Source organism: Tetrao urogallus (genome assembly GCF_951394365.1).
Source record: "Tetrao urogallus genome assembly, chromosome: 2".
Lineage (NCBI taxonomy): Eukaryota > Metazoa > Chordata > Aves > Galliformes > Phasianidae > Tetrao > Tetrao urogallus.
In genome coordinates, this window is record NC_136814.1 from 80,451,269 (window position 1) to 80,470,060 (window position 18,792).

Genomic DNA, 18,792 nt, shown 5'->3' on the forward strand with positions numbered 1-18,792 from the left:
GGACAGAGTAAAGGAGATCACCTTCCTCAATGCACTGGCTATGCTCTTTTAAATGCACCTGAGGATACCATTGGCCTTCTTGGTCACAAAAGCACACTGCTGGTCAATCTCTAGTTCACCAGTCACCCTGATTCTTCTCTGAAGAGCTCTTTTGTAGCAGGTCAGCCCCTTAATCTGTACTGGTGCATACAGTGACACATGCTTTAAAAAAAAAAAAAAATTTGCAAATCATTGATTGGCATCATGATGTCAGTATTGGAGCTGAAACCGCTTACAAAAATTTCAGAAGTTTGGGAATTTCTAGTTCCTACTTCTTGAGCTTTTGAAGTGATTAATATTGAAATCAGTCTTTTAGACAGGACTCTTCATTTTTACCAAGCACATTGCTCTTTGGAATACTCTTAACCCCGTATTCAAGAAAAGCAGCTTAATATTGGCAAAGGTGCTGCTCTGTCAGTTGGGCTGTCCAGGGATCACTTCTAATTCATCAGCTACAGAAATGCAATCAATTCAGTTTCTTTAGCATGGATGAACAACTCACAAACTACATATGGAAATTCTATACACATGAAGAAATGTATTTCATGAAATTAATCTGTGTTAAACATTATTTCCACAAAACTTTCCAAACTGAAATAGTAAAACTTGCTCCAATATGTACTTTAAATCATCTACTGCTATCTTCTTACTGGTTTCATATTTACCTGAATTAGACTGGCAGCTGGATTCCTTCTTTTCTCAAAGTGTTTCTGGCGATGCTGTTCCTGCACTTTTAATGCAAATCCTGAGCCAAGGATGCCCTGCAATTCAATGCAATATTTATGAGTAGGTATTTTTTTCCTACAAATACACACAATCAGCTACATAGTTTAGATCTAGAATAATCATATGTGTACTTCATTTATGACTGCACAAGGCAGTATGAGGCTCAACAACAGAGCCCATACATATTTAGACTGGAGACTCTTTATGAGATAACATCTGTGGTAGTATCAATGACTGCTCACCCCAGCCATTGCCTGAGTATATATAGTATATTATAGTATAGTATATTATAGTATATTGCCTGAGAAATATAGTATATTATACTATATTTCTGCAACTCTAAAGGCCACATACACACAGACACACACACATACATACATCCATAGAGTCAGGCAGGAACTTTCAGAGGAAAGTAAGCCATGAATAATGAAATGACCAGCTGACAGATACGCCAGACATATATAGAGAACAAAGGTCATTTCTGCAGTGCTTATTATAATTTTTGATTTTTGAAATGTTAAAAAAATGCCTTACTTAAGAGATTAAGACCATTTTTTCTCACTAATTCCCATCTAAATAATCTCCACTGTTCGTTGTAGAGGGTATATAAAAAAGCTGACAATGAATCTTCTCCCTTTTGGTTTTTTACTTTTTTTAAAGTAAGATATATGTGATTCTTGCTAGACAGACTCAAAGACCAATAATGTTTCCCTCCTTGGCTTGGAAGGAGTACAATATTTCTTCTGGACATGCCTGTTTTACAAGGAAGAACGTTTCCACTTGATTCTTAGCCAGGATAAATAAAAAATACAAGAAATGCATGAAAGATTCACACATACATTTTACAAACAGAAAAGTATTTGTGAGGAAAATCAGTTTCTGTGTATAGATATGACACAAGGAACAACAGTTCTGGCATCTCTGATATGTAATGTTATTTATCTTCTACGTGTTCTTTTGCTAAGACTAAATTTCTTGCTAGTGATTACTAGGTAACAAAGATAATTAATTACAGTAGTTGTCATTAAATGTCAAAGATTCACAAACAGGCAATGTAATATAATTATAATTATTATGCATTATAATGTCACAGGTACCGAAATACTCTCTTTGCATAAAATAAAAAGTAAATGTAATACATTAGATGACTTGATGCTGTTGGCAAATGCTGACTTTTAATCTTGTTTATATTGTTGAAAACAAATGTATTATTATAACGTACATATTTTATAATGACCTGTAGATAATGAATCCAAGCATTAAAATGTTGATGGAGTATACAATATATATGGAATATAAAAAGATTCAAATGTCACTTCTGGTTTCCTGCTTATTTAATATTAATTTAAAAGAGAAAGGAAATCCAGTCTTTCACAATTGCACTACACTCAGAAACATGAAAATTATCTCACTTTTCCTTTAATAGAAACTAAGAAATACATATCAACTGATTTTTTTTAAACTCTCAAGGAAAAGCAGTAATATATGACTCAAAATTCATAAAAAAAAAAGAAAGGAATTTCAATCTTACACAGCAGTATGCTACCTAATTTAGGGTTATATCCCAGTTTGTCCCAGCAAAAAACTTTTCCAAAACTCACATAATGACAGCAACATCAAACCTTTTATTTGGGTGCTAGAAGCTCACCAGTATTGTCACAGAGTAAAAAGTCTTAAACAGTTGTTCTTCATTTAGAAAGTTTCCTTCAGCTTTTTGTATCCTAAGAGCAGTACGAGCTACGGAAGTTTCTATGATCATTTTACAGTTTTTTTAAGCATACTCACAGCAGGTAGTGCAAAGAAAGAAATGCCAAGCAGAGCAAATCCTGCAGAAAGCAACCTTCCAAGCCAAGTAAGAGGAGTTTTGTCTCCATAGCCAATGGTTGTCAATGTGATCTAAAAAAAAACCCAAAAGAATGATCAAAGATTACCAGAAGTCTCTCAGAGGTTAGTCTGAGATTATATAACTGCCTGAAACAGTTTTTTTCCACTATATAACTCAAGACATGTGAAACATATACAGATATTTCTAAAAGGTAAACACACAAAAGTAATATGAATACATTATTCTATGAAAACTCAATACTGTTTATGACTGAATAAAACAAATAAATAATAAACATGAGGAAAATACCTCAATAAGCAATAAATAAATAATAGATCAGAAGATCTGAAGCAAATGATGGGAAATGATATAAATTGGGCGGATAAAAGTGTCCTTTTGAGTGGATGTACAGATGTTGCACCTACTTTCAGCAGGACTGTACATATTTCACAACTACATAAATGTAAATTATACAGACAACATATTGGAGAAATATGATAGTACTAAAAAGAAACTGGAGTTCAAAGACAGAATATTCAAATACCAGGAGTGATTAGCTGTTGCTTTTTCTACAAGCCCATCAGTACAATTCAGGCTTGGTCATTTTCTGAAACACAAACAAAAAATGCTAATCTAAGGATGGAAGGAACCGTAGGAAGGTCCTCATCCTTTCCCCTTCCCTCTGACAGGCTCAGACAGACCTATGTGAGTCCTCACACAAAGATAAAAGACACTGCAGAGCTCCAAGTTATCCAGCAACCCTAGGTTGTTGGATAGTGTTAGCTCAGACCTGTGTGAGAAGAGGTCAAGCGGAAATAACAGTGCATCCATAATTCCTTCATGAGGACAGTGCAATGATAGGCACATCAAACAGATGTTTCAAAATCTGTGGTGTGGAGGTCAGCAACCTTGCCATTTAGCACCACGACAGGATGGCACAGACTGCTGCATGTGCAAATCACAGACTGCAGGCTGTGTACATGTACAGCTGGGGCTGCTGGGATACTGGTATGTGGCTGTGCTCTACAAAACATATCTCTAAGGCAAAATAAGGCGAAAGTTCTGGCTTCACGCCTATGTGTGCCTGTGCCTGGGATCCTCCCCAGTCTAAAGAAATGCCCTCCAGACTACTCCTGGCCTGGGAGGTGTGCCAGGACCTAACTAGGGAACCAGACTGGCAGGACCGATAGGCCTACGTACTGCTTGGTGCAGCAGCCAAAAGCAAGACAGTCAAGTAGAGGATTTCTGAGGCCGGGTGGAAGACTGCAGGGACTGTGCTCAGGCAACAGCACACAGTGTTAAAAGACAAAGATAGACAACGACTGGCTGCGTGCCAAGGATTCCAGAGCCTGTTATTAATGGCGAACATGTGCACAGAGAATTATTTTACATAGTGTACCAAATGTGGGCAAGTTCAGGCTTAGCGAATATTCTGGCAGTAATGAATTCTTCAGGAAAATGCCTTCTAGAGACAATATTTTGCTTCCAGCTTCCTCAAAGTTCATTCCTATGAAAGACAGCCAAGCAATTCTATTTAATGTAGGGGTCACCACAGGACAAAAGAAGGAAAGTCTTTTGGAAGTAATTAGATTTCAACTATTTAAGGCTCCTTAGATAGTAAACAGTGCCTTTAATTGCTCCCATTGTTGGGAACAAACTGCGGATGTAATTTCCCTCAGAAAGCCATAGTGACTAAAAGGCAGTGAGCTGAAATATCTCTGCAGCTGAAATTTCAAGTGGTTACCAAGTCTCAAGGTAGTAATGCTGGCCTGGAGGGACACATAGCTTTCCATCCTTGGGTGCTTATCAGGTCTTGCTTCTCTTCACTTTTCTGCCCTCTCTGCCTGCATCCCCCTTTCCCAGCTTTCCAACCCAGGAAAACAGAATTACCCATATTCTTCTGTGGTTTGTTTTGGTGAGTTGGCTCAGCTCACAGAGACATCTAACAAGCATCAGAGTCTGCACAAGGCAGGCAAAGAAAGCCAGCCTTTACTGAGACTGAGTGATAACAAAGAAGATGAGAATGCAATCCCTTTTCTTTCCAGCAGAAGTGAGATGTTGCAGCCATGATCTTGAACTTGCAGAGGAGCTTGGTTTGGTTTTATTCTGCTTAGCAAGGGTATTCCCAACTCAGCATTAGAGAGCAAGTGCCTCTAAATCCATTTTATCTATCCTCTGTCAATCAAACTTTAATCTCAGGGGAGCAGTTTAGAATATATGTCTGAAGCTATTGAGACTCAGAGAATAATGAAGCACTTGAACAAATGAATCCTTTGAATATAAGTTCCTCAAAATTCATTTCCAGACCAATCATCATGAAGCACTTTGCAGCTCTGGAATGAGCCCAGTTACTTGGCTTCTACCCAGCTCCCTATCTCTTCTAGATGCAGGAAAGTAGAGAGATCTCTCCTACCTGGGCTGACAAGAAGGAAAACAGACCTCAGTGCCTTTGCATATTAATGATATTGTCACCTAGCATCTTCTGAAACTGTTAAAAGATGAACTTGAACCTTTGAGATTTGATCTTGAGAGCTACACAAAACCAGGAACAGTCCTACAGAATGTATCTACGGGATTTCTCCAAAGAAAAGAGTACAATCATTTTAAAGCCTTTATTCCCATTCTTTTAGGTCATGAAGATGTCTACGCATATCAGTGGCTTGTTGCTCATTTTGGGCTCTTTTATCTCAGGATGGTCTTTACACTGACACACGGGTATCAGAGCCATACCATGTATGTATTTGACACCAAACAAATTGATTTTATATTCCTCTGATCACACAACTAAGAAAATATTTTCCCAGATATCCACATGATCCAGTTCAGAAATAAACCTCATCATCTTTGTTATTACTGCAAGCAAATAAATGAACATAAGGCTCTGAATGGCATAATCTTGGGGTAACATTAATTGAGTGCAGTGTGGAAAGCTACTGGACGTGAGACCACAGTAACATGAGAAATGATGAGATGTGACTGATAAGAAAGATGCTGACAAAAGTTACAGCTGGTACTATGAGGGAATGTTGGATCTCATGGGGAGTTAAGGAAGAAATGACCTTAAGTTCAAAGATAACTAGAGGAGAATACCGGGGACCTTCAGAAGAATTCAAGTCTTGCAAAGACAACAATACCTAAGTTACTACAGCATTAATATTGTACAAGACCAAGAGTGACTAGAACACAGTATCAAAAAAATACAAAACCTGAGTATGGGTGTAACAAGCCTATGAAAGTAAAAAGGGATGAGTTGTTGATCTGGGAGGAGGCTGGGGCTGAGAGAGGAACGTGATGAAAAAGGATCAAGAAACAATAAAAGGGAAACCAAAGTATGGGGATACCTGCTGAACAGCCCTGTGTCTGTTTGCTTACCACAGCCTATATAGGGGAAAATAAACCAAACATTTTAGTTTCTTTGTTAGGATTCATTTCTCCTAGCTTGAAACACAAAATGTTCAGGTGTTTTCACATGATCTAGTCACCTAGACTTACATAATGGAAAGGAAGATTTCTTGAGCATGTAACTCAACATATCCTAAAATGCAGGATTGGACAGATAAAGCAAGAAACACAGCTAGTCTCAAAAAACACTGTGACAGAACTTGTATTATATCTCATTGCTAGAACTAATAAATGTGCTAATAATAAGTGAGGCAATACAGTAATGAACGAGCTTATATAACCTAGGTACCTTCAATCAGATGAGATAAGACCAGAGGGCTTCCCTCTTCCCTAATATTTTTTCTGACATAACTTTACGTTCTGATAGCAGTACTTACCTTTTGAATCTTTACCTGACATCAATTAACCGAAAAAAATTTAGTTTGCTCAGACTACCATCACATTAAATTTGAAAAACACCATCAATATTGACTCATTTGAGCTAGTAACTGTGACAGTATTATTCATTTAAGTTGTTTTGTTCACCTACAGGTCACTGTGGAGTGCCAGAGCCATTCTGTATCCAACTGTAACTGTAACTACTGGATACTAGTAGAAAATAATATTTTATTAAAAGAAACTCTGTTAAATGTGTAGGAGAGACTGAAATTCCAATTGCATCACATTTGCAGGTAAAAGTAAACAAAATGCTGCTATGAACATGATCAGTTCTAGCTACGGCTAACACTTCTCAGAAAATCATGTAAGGTTTGATTTTGAAAGATCCACAATTTTTTTTTACAGACTTTTTGTTCCCATACAGTTTACTTTTTTTTTTTTTCTGTTAAACCATTTCTAGTAAATTCTGAGCTTGAACTCTTCATACAGTGCACACTTAAGGCTATGTTGAGCAGCACCATGGGGACTCCAACCATAAGAATATTCGCAGTAGAAACATTAGCAGGATGCTTACACTGCACGTGGTGCAGTACAATGTGCAACTACGGAGCAGTATTCAGATGCAAATTAGTATGCCATATCCTGTCTTTTGTCTCAGTGCAAAACTATGGGCTTTAAAAATGAAATTCATGAAATGACCTTCGCATGGTACAACCCTCAAATAATTGGAATTAATGCTAATTGCCACATGCTGGGTCTGGACCGGGAGAGGAGTGTAAGTGCTTCTAAAATCTTGAAATTTAAAAAGATAGTTTGTGCCTGACTTCCACGTGATCTTTTCTTTCTTCTACTTCTGCCATCACAGAATTCAATCTTGAATTTGGTGGTTTAAGTAAGAACAACTTTCGCAAATAAACAAATCAATGGGACTAAGCATTGATTTCCCCTAGAATGCCACAGAATCTGACCTTTTCAAAATCTGCATGTGGGTTACTCTGGCAGTAAAAACAACTCGTGACTAAGAAGCACGTTATGCATTTCCCACATACTGTTTTACATATTATACCAAAAATACTATTATTAAAATGGAAAAGATAACAGGTAAAGGAGAACACAGATTTTTCAGTAATGTTGTGCACTTAAGTACATTAAAAATTTAAATGTATTTCATGTCACACCCTGGGGGAAACAAGGAAAGGTATAGAAATATATAATACAGATTGTTTTCAGATTTTTGATTATAATTTGCTGTTTTACCTGCTGATGTCAAGAAAAGATTCCTATTTTCTCAGTTGCACTACTTATCTGACCTATGAGTCATACATTCTAGCTTCATAGTATACAAAATATTTTAAGCACCACTTCATACAATGATTACTTCTTAGCAGGGTTTTTCCTTAAAAAAATAACAGTCAGCAGGTAGTGCAAAAGTGCAAATTTTAAAACAAAGATCATACTCCTGCTGTTAGAGGTGCTCAGGAGGAAAGATGTGGATCTGACATGAGCCTCAGTTGGATATTGGAGTTGAGGGTTTGCTGAGTCTTTCCCATTCCTTGTGGGTCTGCGTCCCCTCACCAGTGCCTGCTGGCAGACGGGTGCAATCCTGTGCTAAGCCCCAAGTCTCTGCCTACCCAGTGCTAAGTCACACAAAGCTTTGCAGACATATAGGAGTTGTTTCCTGGGAAACTGAGTGGCTGGAAACAGACGTTCTCAGACCCATGCGACACAACATCCCACCTGCATGACCTACAGAGAGCTTCTTGCAGGACTCGCTGCCAAACAAAAAAGGAAAATTATGTTTGCAGACTACTGGAGACTGGGTACCCAAAGGGAAGGTCACTGGCATCCCAAGCCAGAAGCTTCGGAAAGCCGTAAGCCAAATCTGATGAACCTCAGCTTTTGGAGAAAGTGAACCTCCTTCTGCTTGGGATGAATTGTTTCAGTTACAGACAGAACTCACGAAATAAACAGTTATGGCGAGACTGAGGGCAAAACCTGCTTTGATGGCTTTAGACAATGTGAATCTTATTTGCATTCACAATACAGAGTAGAAGTGTGTATGCTATTAGAGATTTTGCCTTGACACTCTTAAACAAGTTTCAGGAAAAATATTTCTGTCCTTTTGTAGATGTGCAAATAAGAGCCATTAGGTCTGCTTTTCCTACCTCCCCAGTTTTGTGCACGAGTACAACAATACTAGAGAAGATATGTAACAAATGATTATTCCTAGGATGAACAAATTTCAAACACAGAGGCTAGTTATACTAATAGGAAATGACCCTGACCTTGGCTCAGAATGTAAATGAAACTTATTAAAAATACTTCTCAAAGATTTGGAAATTTTGGAAAAAGTTTTTGAATAGCTCTGAGTCTGCAAATACTACTGAATCCAAACAGAGTCCAAACAGAAATCGTCATTTCTGCATCTCTCTGATCAGAAAAGGCGGCAAAGGCTGCTTCAGCTCTCATCCTTATCCCAGGAAAACTAATGAGTGCTCTTGGTTATGCCAGCATTAATGATCTCACTGAGGCATCATTTCTTTATCGAGACACTATCAGAGTTCATGGTGTTTGTTCTACTGAAACAGAAGGACAAAAAAAAAAAAATAATCCCAAAACATCCAAACCCTTCCACATTTTTTTTTACTGCTTGGCAACAGCTCTGCAATAGGCTTTGCTGGGGCAAGTATTCCAGCTGCTGTTCAAGTAACTCCCACATAGTACAGAGGTCTAGCTCATTACAGAGCATATTTAAAAAAAAAAAAAAAGAAAGCAAAAAAAAGCAAAAAAAAAGCTTTACATTGGGCCATAAAGGAATAAATCAACTACTTAGACACCTAGGTCGTCATTACCTCATTGTTCATTTAAAGCCTGGTTTATTTAAACATATAAGCATTCATATAATCCTCCTACTTTTGGAAAAGCAGTCAGGCATGTACATACATCCCACAGGTTTCAACAAAGTAATTGATTTGATAGTTAAGCAAGACCTTAAACGCTCAACTAAATCAGGGCTTTTACACCTGTAAAAAACACTGCTGAACCAGAATAAGAATATTTATTCTTGCCTTTTTGTCCTCAAGGCACAGGGAAGGAAAAAGAACTTCATTCTAAGGGCAGTGAAAAAACACCTCCTTTCACTGCAAAGCTGATGTAAGAATTTTATTCCCACTTCCCTGACACTTCCTGCTCTGCAGCTTATAGATCTCATTTGGATCAAAGCAGGTCTTTGTGGGACATTACTACAAAATGTATTAATGAAAATATCTGGCTTAAAAAGTAAAATGCTTTGTTCTCTTGGAGGTTCAGAGATCTGATTTGCAGCAGAAACTCATAAAAAGCTGTTCTGTAGGATGGAGTAAAATGAACTATGGATGTACAAATGAATAGCTGGATTAGGTGTAGGGAGACTCTGAGACCAGCTTTCTGCCAGTGGAAACAATTCACAGAACATCTCACCAAGTTAAAATCAACAGCAGGTGCAATCCAAAGCGCCCTAGCATACTCACGAAGCAGTGCATATTTTTTTTTGTGTACTTACTGTGCCCCACCAGAGAGCATCTGCATATGTGGAGAACTGATTATTTGCATCTTTTTCCACCAGATAAACCAGGAAAGATGAAAAGATGAGTACTAAAAATCCTATGTACCAGGCTGTGATTAATTCCTAGATAAAACAAAGCAGAGATCAATATCCATTTGAATGACTGAACAGAACGGCACTTTAAGAAAGACACAGTAAAAATATCTATATACTTTTTTTGGCATTTGAGTAGTTAAAAGTCAAATGCTTCCCTGCTGATGCAAATTTTCTTTAAAAATGGACCAAATCTACTCCTTTGATGCACTAGGAACTTCACTAGTGTATGCAGAATTAGAGTAGCACATCAAATCCAACATCTTCAACACATTCAAAAACCTTTCAGTATTTAATATGGCCTCACATAACTGCATCAATGCTCAATACAACTGATGTCATTTCAAGAAATTCTAGATATTCTGCTCAGAATTGGTTAGTATTTATTTCCTTGGATTCTTGCTGAATCCAGTGAAGACCTCAAAACCAGCACTTATGATTACATACCTTGCTATGTGCATAAACTACTGAACCTAATAATTTCCAAGTGCCTCCTCTTCGGTCCATGCGCACCATACGAAGGATCTGTAGGAAACGAAGACTTCTCAGTGCTGATGTTGCAAAAATGTTACCCTGAGTTTTTGCAGAAACAACTGCTATTGAAGCGATGAGAACAATGATGTCTGAAAGAAATACATTATAGAAAACATTAATGTCCATGTACCAATCAATAACATGTATTGTTCATGAGCTGACTGGGGACAAAAGAGAGACTACAGGTGGAAATCCAAAGCAGAGAATTCTGTTTGAGACAGGATGTGAAGTGAGGGCTGGAGGCAGAGTATGCCCTGAGAGATTTCTAGGGTGAAAACTCATGGCAGTCATTTTGAAAACATATGAATAAGAGGAGCAGATTTGAAGGATCCTCATGTTTGATCTTTGAAGACTGGTGTAGCACCTGAACAAATTAGTAGATGGTCTTGAATGTTTTCCCCTTTCACATAGCAACTTTCCTGTTGAAAAGCCAGAAAAGGAAAGAAAAAAAAAAAGAAGAAAAAAATAGAGCTGCCTCAGTGATGAGAATCCAGTGGAATCAGACTTATTGGTTTCCTGTGAGTACAAACACTGTTCAGTCATATAGTTTCTGGACCCAACTCCTCTGATGTACCATTTCCTGGAAAGGAAAAAATATAGTGCTGGGCACTCAGAAGCATTCTTATAGTTGGCAGCTTGGCAAGATGTTTTTTGCAGCCTAGCAAGTGTTAGGATTTATTTCTTCAGGTCACAGATTCAAACTGTGAGAGCGAGTTTGTTCTGCATGAACTAATCAGCCAACTGCCCTTTGAGCCAGAACAGCATTTAAAGGGAGATGAGAAGATAACAGTGAAGGCACATGGATACTGTGAGAAGGAATAATGTTCTTTTGTGATTATTGGGGCAGACATACTGGTATGCAGAGAGTGGAAAAGGACAGAGAAAACACTGTTACTTCACCACCTCATCATTAATTTCCTGACCTTTAAAAGCTTAAAGTCTTTTTTTTTTTTAACAAAGTACATGGTTTAAATCTTAAGATTTTGTGCTGTTTGCTTGTATGCTAATATGCAAGAATAAACTAAAACCATATTCACAGATAAGAACTTCATGCTAACATGAGTTTTACTTCTTTTGTGTTAGGTATAACGCTCACCTTGTGCCAAGATGGCTTTGCCATCTTACCGTTCTATTAAGGGTACAGACACTTTTGTCATTCAAGGAGACTTCTGTAGAATTGCACAAATCCTTGCCACAAACCAATAAAAGTTTACATGAGTTCAAAACCAACTGGATAATCTCATATGAGAAAACAATCCAGGTCAAATAAACACCTAGACCCTACTTCTGTCTCAGGAAATCTCGAAGTATCAGGCACTAGAGGCTGAGAAATATTACTGCATGCTTGTCCTCCTTATGTGATCTTCCCTAACCACCCACTGCTGACTAATGTCGCTGTTAGACAAGTATACAAGCCTGGATTGACCTTCTGCTTGTCTTCTGCTCTGACATTTTGGCTTCTACATAGATGGATCATATTTGGCTACCATATAGTTGGCTACTGTAAAACTAAATTTGTTTTTAGACGTAAATCTAACAAGTTTAGAGAGCCAGAAATAGATAATATATCCTGGGGTGTCTCTGCACCGTGCAGAGCTCAAGAGCATAGTAATCAGATGCAGAAGGACTGGGTAAGAATTCAGAAACAGGATAATCGATCGGGAAAAGTTAAAGATGTCAACAATCCTAATGTGGACCATAAAAAGAAGTGCAGTAGGATTCAGTTCCACACTGACATTTAAAGTCTTAAGTTGTGAATCAGGTGTCTATACCCCATGCAGCACAAGGCAATCACGTCAGCTAAGTGTGGTGTGCTAACCCTTAAGAAGGCTCCTGCTGACTGCTCAGCTGACTTGTGCTCAGGGCTTGGCACAAAAAGAGGATTGTTTCATCTGCCTGAATTTATTTGTCCAGTGCCATCCGAGATGCCCTAAGGTATCTGAGACATCCACTAGGTCCAGTAGATATGCCCTCAGTCTTGGGAAGCCTGTGCCCTTCTGGAGAAGTAGCTAGAGAGCAGGGAATATCATGTAACAGAGGACACCTCTATTTATCCCACTGAACTAAGCCCTAGATCTTGTCCAACTGGAAGTATGGATGTGCAGCACATACAAGCAATCTTCTATATTTAGGAGTGTTTATCTGGATCTGAGGCTCATGTAGGGTGGGCAAAAAAGCTGTGAGCAATATGGACTGTGTTGAAGGAGGAGTATCTCTGGTTACTAGAAGAACATCACATTTAGCTTGGCTTGATCCACACTGCTCTCCACTATGTAATAGCCATTTCTAATTAGTGGGGGAAGCTATCAACAGATCAGATATTATCAAAAAACAGTGTGCACTCCAGAAAAAACAGTCATAGAACTTGGAAAATATCATCCAAATATTAGGAATTATGTTTTTGGTCCAGAAATGATTTATGTGCTTTCGGAGAGTTTTGGTTTCCCTCAGCTGCTTTCAATGTGATTTTTTTTTTTTTTTTTTGAAAAGCAAATGCTTTGTCCCTTCACTTATTCTTTCCCATACCAGGAATTCTGGCAGCTTTTGTTATAACACTGCAAAAAATTCAGACTAATTCACTGCTCCCAGCTCTGCACAGCATCTGTTGGGAGCACTCTGTCCTTCTGCCCCACTGAAGGTCTCTGGTCCCTTCTGACCATGTGAGATGAAGAAGCCAACAGCAGCATAGCTCATTCTCCCTCTCTTTAGTATTGGTCCAAAGGAATTACCAACTCATATAGACCTTTCAAGATGGAGAGCAGAGAGGAAGAGAGGCAAAGTGGTGAGGAAGGCATGAGGGAGTGGGTGAGAAGAAAATGCTTGGACACATGCTTAAAAACAGTTGGAGGGAAGAGAGCCTTCCCAGTCTACTGGTGTTTCTTTCACACCTTTCTCATTTTCTTCACCTCTTCACAATACACTCCTCCTCCAAAAAACCTCCTCAGGCTGGGAAGGAAAGAGTGTGTCCATTTCCAAAGGCAGCCTTCCCTGGCTCTGTTTCCTCGGAGGCAGGCAAGCAGATTATTTCAGTGTAGTGTCCCTTGCCAGGAACAGGTGTAAGATAAATCAAAATAAACCCCTCCTGGAATGAAAACAGAGTCCAAACAAAAAGTTGCAAAAGTTTAAAGTCACTTCTGAATACGTTAAAATTGCTTTCTTATCTAAGCACATCTGTACTGGAAAATTAAAAGTTGAATATGATTCTTTCCCGATGACATTTTTATCCAGCATAGCTCAAGTGTCATTTCCTCTGGCTTATGGGTAAAATCTCCATGGTATTTCTATATTTTAAGAAGGCTTTAAGAAAATTCTATCAATATTTTCCTCTTATTTTTTAGGGACAAAACTGGAAAATCAGGAACTAAAAAACAAAGCCAGAAAGTGAATTATGGGCAAAATCTTAATTTTATAGAAGTAAATAGAAGTATTTTGATTAACTGAACTGGGACTAAAGATTCACCCTATCTTGCTGTAAAGCACCAGGAAACATTGGAATATGAATGAATACATGAGTAAATATATGAATAAATATAGTTCCAAACATCCCTGTCATGACTTACTAGAAGACAGATGTTCTTTCCTGAAGCACACTTATTTCTTTGATTTACTTCAAGCTAATATTTTGGGATCTTTCAAAATTTTAAGCATCTCCTCAGCTATGAGGTAGATTTTATTCAATATTTAGAGATATCTCTTAAATAACTATCTTTGCAGGCAGCATCCTCCCTCATTAACTCCAGTCTGAGATTCTGGATCTTCCTGGCAACTTCTGCAGTGTTCAGTTTTGAACACTTGATTTCAAATTAAATTTCATGCGAAGTATTCTTTCATTTCAGACCTTTCAAACAGTGCTGCTCAAAATTCCCAAGATTACATAGAAGCTTTGTTAATAGTGATTTGGTAAAAGTCACTACGTTAACACCTGATGGGCCCAGAAAAAAAGAAAACTGATGAACCTAGAATGATGCATACAACATATTACATTTTCATATTGTCCAATCTCATTAAAATAGTGACATTAAGTAAAAAGGAGTGACCAAAGCCCAGTAATGTAAGAACATGAAATGCAGCAGTAGCTCATGAAGGATGCGCCAATCTGAGTTCCTCACTTCACAGAGGAAGTACTTCCTGTGGTCATGGACTGACCGAGACTCCTAATTATAAAAAGAAGCCTCACAAATAATCATAATGGGTTGTTTTATTTGTCATGGCTTTTCCAATACAATGTCCCTACTATGAGCTTATTGCATGCTTTACAATTTCACAGCACCAGTTAAAAAATTTGATGGGAACAGATAAAAGGGTGAGCATGGAAACCTTACTAAAACATCCCAAAGCCTTAATATGGCTTGAGAGCAGCCCTGAGGAGAAGGATTTGGAGTGTTGGTTAATGAAAGATTTAACATGAGCTGGCAGTGTGCACTTGCAGCTCAGAAGGCCAACTGTATCCTGGGTTGCATTAAGAGAAATGTGACCAGCAGATCGAGGGAGGTGATTCTGCCCCTCTACTCTGCTCTCGTGAGACCACACCTGGAGTACCGCATTCAGTTCTGGGGCCTCCAGTTCAAGAAGGACATGGAGATATTGGAGCAGGAGGGCCATGAAGGTGATCAGAGGGCTGGAGCACCTCCCCTACAAGGACAGGCTGAGAGATTGGGGGCTTTTCAGCCTGGAGAAGAGAAGGCTCTGGGGAGACCCTATAACAGCCTTCCAGTACCTCAAGGGGACCTACAGGAAAGCTGGGTAGGAACATTTTACAAGGGCATGTGGTGACAGGACAAAGGGAAATGGTTTTAAACTGGAAGAGGGTTTCCTCTTCAGGGAAGAGGATTAGATTAGATATTAGGAAGAATTTCTTTACTGTGAGGGTGGTGAGACACTGGAACAGGTTACCCAGTGAGGCTGTGAATGCCCCCTCCCTGGAGGCACTCAAGGCCAGGCTGGATGGGGTGTTGAGCAACCTGCCCATAGGAGGGGAGCGGGGGGGGACAGAACTAGATAATCTTTAAGGTCCCTTCCAACCCAAACTAATCTGCATTCTATGATTCGTATACCATCAGGACAATCTCTAAAGTTACAGGAATGAGATTAGGATGATGTTAGGAAATCATAGAAGTATAGAATCACTTGAGTTGGAAGGGACCTTTAAAGGTCATCCAGTCCAACTCCCCTGCAATTAACATGGAAAATGTAATTAATGAGCATTCCTCACCTACTCATAGCTCATATACACACTCAAACTACTACACAAACCTGCAATTTCTCCCTTTTTCTTGCATCTTCTTCAAAGTATAATGTAATAAAAAGATAGTGTCAGCTTTTTCTGCACTTAATACTTTGTCTGCATTTACTACTGATGGGTTGGAATGTCCTTTCCTTCTAAATAAATATACCAATTTGAGCCAATACAGATTAAATGGACACTGCAATATTTTTTCACTGTCTTTATCAGAATAGAAAATGAACAGCTTTTAGTCATTTCAGAATCATCACTATATCTCCAAAAAATATTTGCTACAAATTTGCAGAAAATGCCACAAGTTTGCACTAATTAAGAATATGCAGAAACTGCAATGGTTGTCAATTACCGTGTCTGTTCCCACTAGAGAACAGAGATGCACTGACCTAGGACTTGAGTAGGACATACCTGACTCTAAAAACGCAGGGACAAGTAGAATATCTGAAAAACGTGATTTATGTAGCCTTCAGCTTTATTAACACGCAGAGAAAATTCAGTGGCAACTGTGTATAATATTTAGGCTACACTTAGGATGTCCTTCTAAGGTTTACTTTCTTGGTTGAGAGTTACTATTTATGATTTAGAGAGGTCTCGTAGTGGTCATTTCTCATCAATAATTCTCAGGACAATAAATCACCCTCAATTTCAAAGTTACTCATGATAACAAAGCAATTTAATCCTGTGACGTAGCTACTGAGCTCTATAATCTACTAAGAGCATCAAGCATGTTTTGAAGTCAACTCCATATGGTGACAACGGTACAGGTTACACTCATATATGCATACTGCAGCACAGTAAGCAATTATTCCCACTTGCAAAGGGTTTAAAATATGTTTGAATCCAGATTTACGACAACACCCGCATAGAAAAAATTATTATAGGAATCATAGAAATATACCAGTCCTTTCAAGTGCTTCATCATGCTTATAGCTATTATCAGAACTCCCTTCAATTTTTTTTCTGCAACAATCTCCACAGCTAGTTGGCTGGGGCCTGTGAGTATCATTTAACCAATGTAGAAACGTACTTTGAATTTTAATCGGACACTTTGGCACACGATGAACACAACACACATTCTGGAGCACTATATTCCAGCATGCCACACTACAGAAATATAACAAAAATATTTTCAATGGGATCTATCTCTATCAATTGGCTGCTTAAGGCAATTAAAATATAGCCTAATGATTTATACCTGCAGCAATACAGGAAAATAAGGTGGGTTTTTTTTTTTTTTGTTTTTTTTTTTTTTTCCAGATTCTTAAATTTATACAAATGCATCTACAGGAACAGCAGACTTTTTCAAAGCCAGTAACATATCCAGTCTTGGTGTACTTTGTGATCCTGTAGGTTTGCTTAAAAAATAAGACATCCATAGTTTAAGGCAGGCTTCCGAATATGCCAAACAGAGGGGCATTCAGAGAGGAAAACAATTGTATCATTATTCATTGAGCACCTGTTGGGAAAGGTCACAGAATGGAAAAGGTTATCTCAACTGGCTACAACAATGCTTTTAGCTTCAAACAAGGGATTAACCACTTCCCTCTACTGGTTCAAGAAGGCAAAGAACAAAATCCAGCATTAGAGCACGCAGCAATAGTTAATTTATGAAGAGGCAAACTGCAATGCTTTTGCCAGGTGGCAGTTCCTTTGCTTTGTGAATAGTCCCATTGCTACAAAATCAGAGGGATATTTCACATAGTTAAAGCAACAAAATCTGGCCTAATATGGGTTGAACTTCCAATGACCTCCTCTAAATATTAACCTCAGAAGTAAAGAATTTTCAATATTTTTATCTTAAAAAGATGCAAAATCTTTATTGAAAAATAATTTTAGGATTGAATTTGGAATTAAATCTCCAAATAGAGAGGAAATCGATACCATAATAAGAGAAATGATGGGTGTTATCATATTTTTTTAATTGTCTCAATGGAAGGAACAGCACTATTTATTGCTAAAGCCATGTTCATTTTGTATAAGATTGTCAAAATCTGCAAACTGCATTTTTGAAGACTATCCTGGAGACATACAGTCTTCTTAAGTTACCTGAATTCGCCCTCTGAAAAATGATACAATGTTGTTTTTAAGCCTATAAAAAATCATTTTGATGTCATCCATTGAATTATATCGCCTGAACATCTCTAGAGCAATTTGGGAGGGCAGGAAACTCCGTTCTGCACTTCCCACAAAAACCTGAGTAGATTTGCAGAAACAAGATCTCAGCTTTGAAACAAATAAATAAACAAACAACCAATCAAACAATTAAATAAATAAAAATGCTTAACCATCATCACTAACAACAACAACAAAAAAACAAGCAATACAAGACACTTTTGAATTTTGAATACACTAAAAATAATGGTGCTTAATATATTGAGTCCTGGCAGAATTTGCTTTCAGCAATGTCTGAATATAGGCTTTTCTTTTCTGGTCAGAGACCAGATCTCTCTGCTTGGATGCCAGACAGGTTATGATTAATCATCACCTACTAGTAAAAATAATTGGCAGGATATCTTCAGGAAATTCTTGGGATAGATGATGCTGATTTTTGCAGATGTTGTTGTCACTCCAGCCAAAAGGTCTTTGGGTTTTCAAATATATGACAGTCTCTGGATGGAAACTGTCTTAATTGTCCTTGCTGGCAAAACATGTTGGTGATTTTGCTTCCTGTTGTAATTGTTTCTCAAGATGTGAAACTACTTGGTATTTTTAGAAGCAAGAAAATGAAATAGGTTTGTCTACCAAGATCCTTTTCAGAGATAAACACAGATGAGTGTGAAAATTGATTTTTATTGCTTTAAAAAAACAGGAAGACAGGACTTCATGGCAACGGTACACAGAAAATTAAGAAGTTAGACAAACGTGCAATATTCTCTAGGCACTGAAGTGAAATTTAAGAAAAACAGAAGTAACAACTTTTACTCAACTGATCTTTTTCTTCTTCCAACAATGGCTACATTAGTCACCAGCTTCAACTCTGAGCAGTGCACTAGAGCTGATCTGTGCGTACAA

At 38.0% G+C, this 18,792-nt stretch overlaps 1 protein-coding gene across 5 annotated transcripts in view; it reads right to left on the bottom strand.

The window, feature by feature from the left end:
* Window positions 1–18,792, bottom strand: part of KCNQ5 (potassium voltage-gated channel subfamily Q member 5) — a gene marked incomplete at both ends in the record, with an annotated part of 257,573 nt that overhangs the window by 34,650 nt on the left and 204,131 nt on the right. For all 5 annotated transcript variants that reach the window (XM_079532686.1, XM_079532684.1, XM_079532683.1 and 2 more), the window contains 4 exons: window positions 705–800; window positions 2,551–2,661; window positions 9,912–10,037; window positions 10,455–10,630. In XM_079532686.1, coding sequence (XP_079388812.1) covers window positions 705–800; window positions 2,551–2,661; window positions 9,912–10,037; window positions 10,455–10,630 — 509 coding nt within the window. The remainder of the gene's footprint in view (window positions 1–704; window positions 801–2,550; window positions 2,662–9,911; window positions 10,038–10,454; window positions 10,631–18,792) is intronic.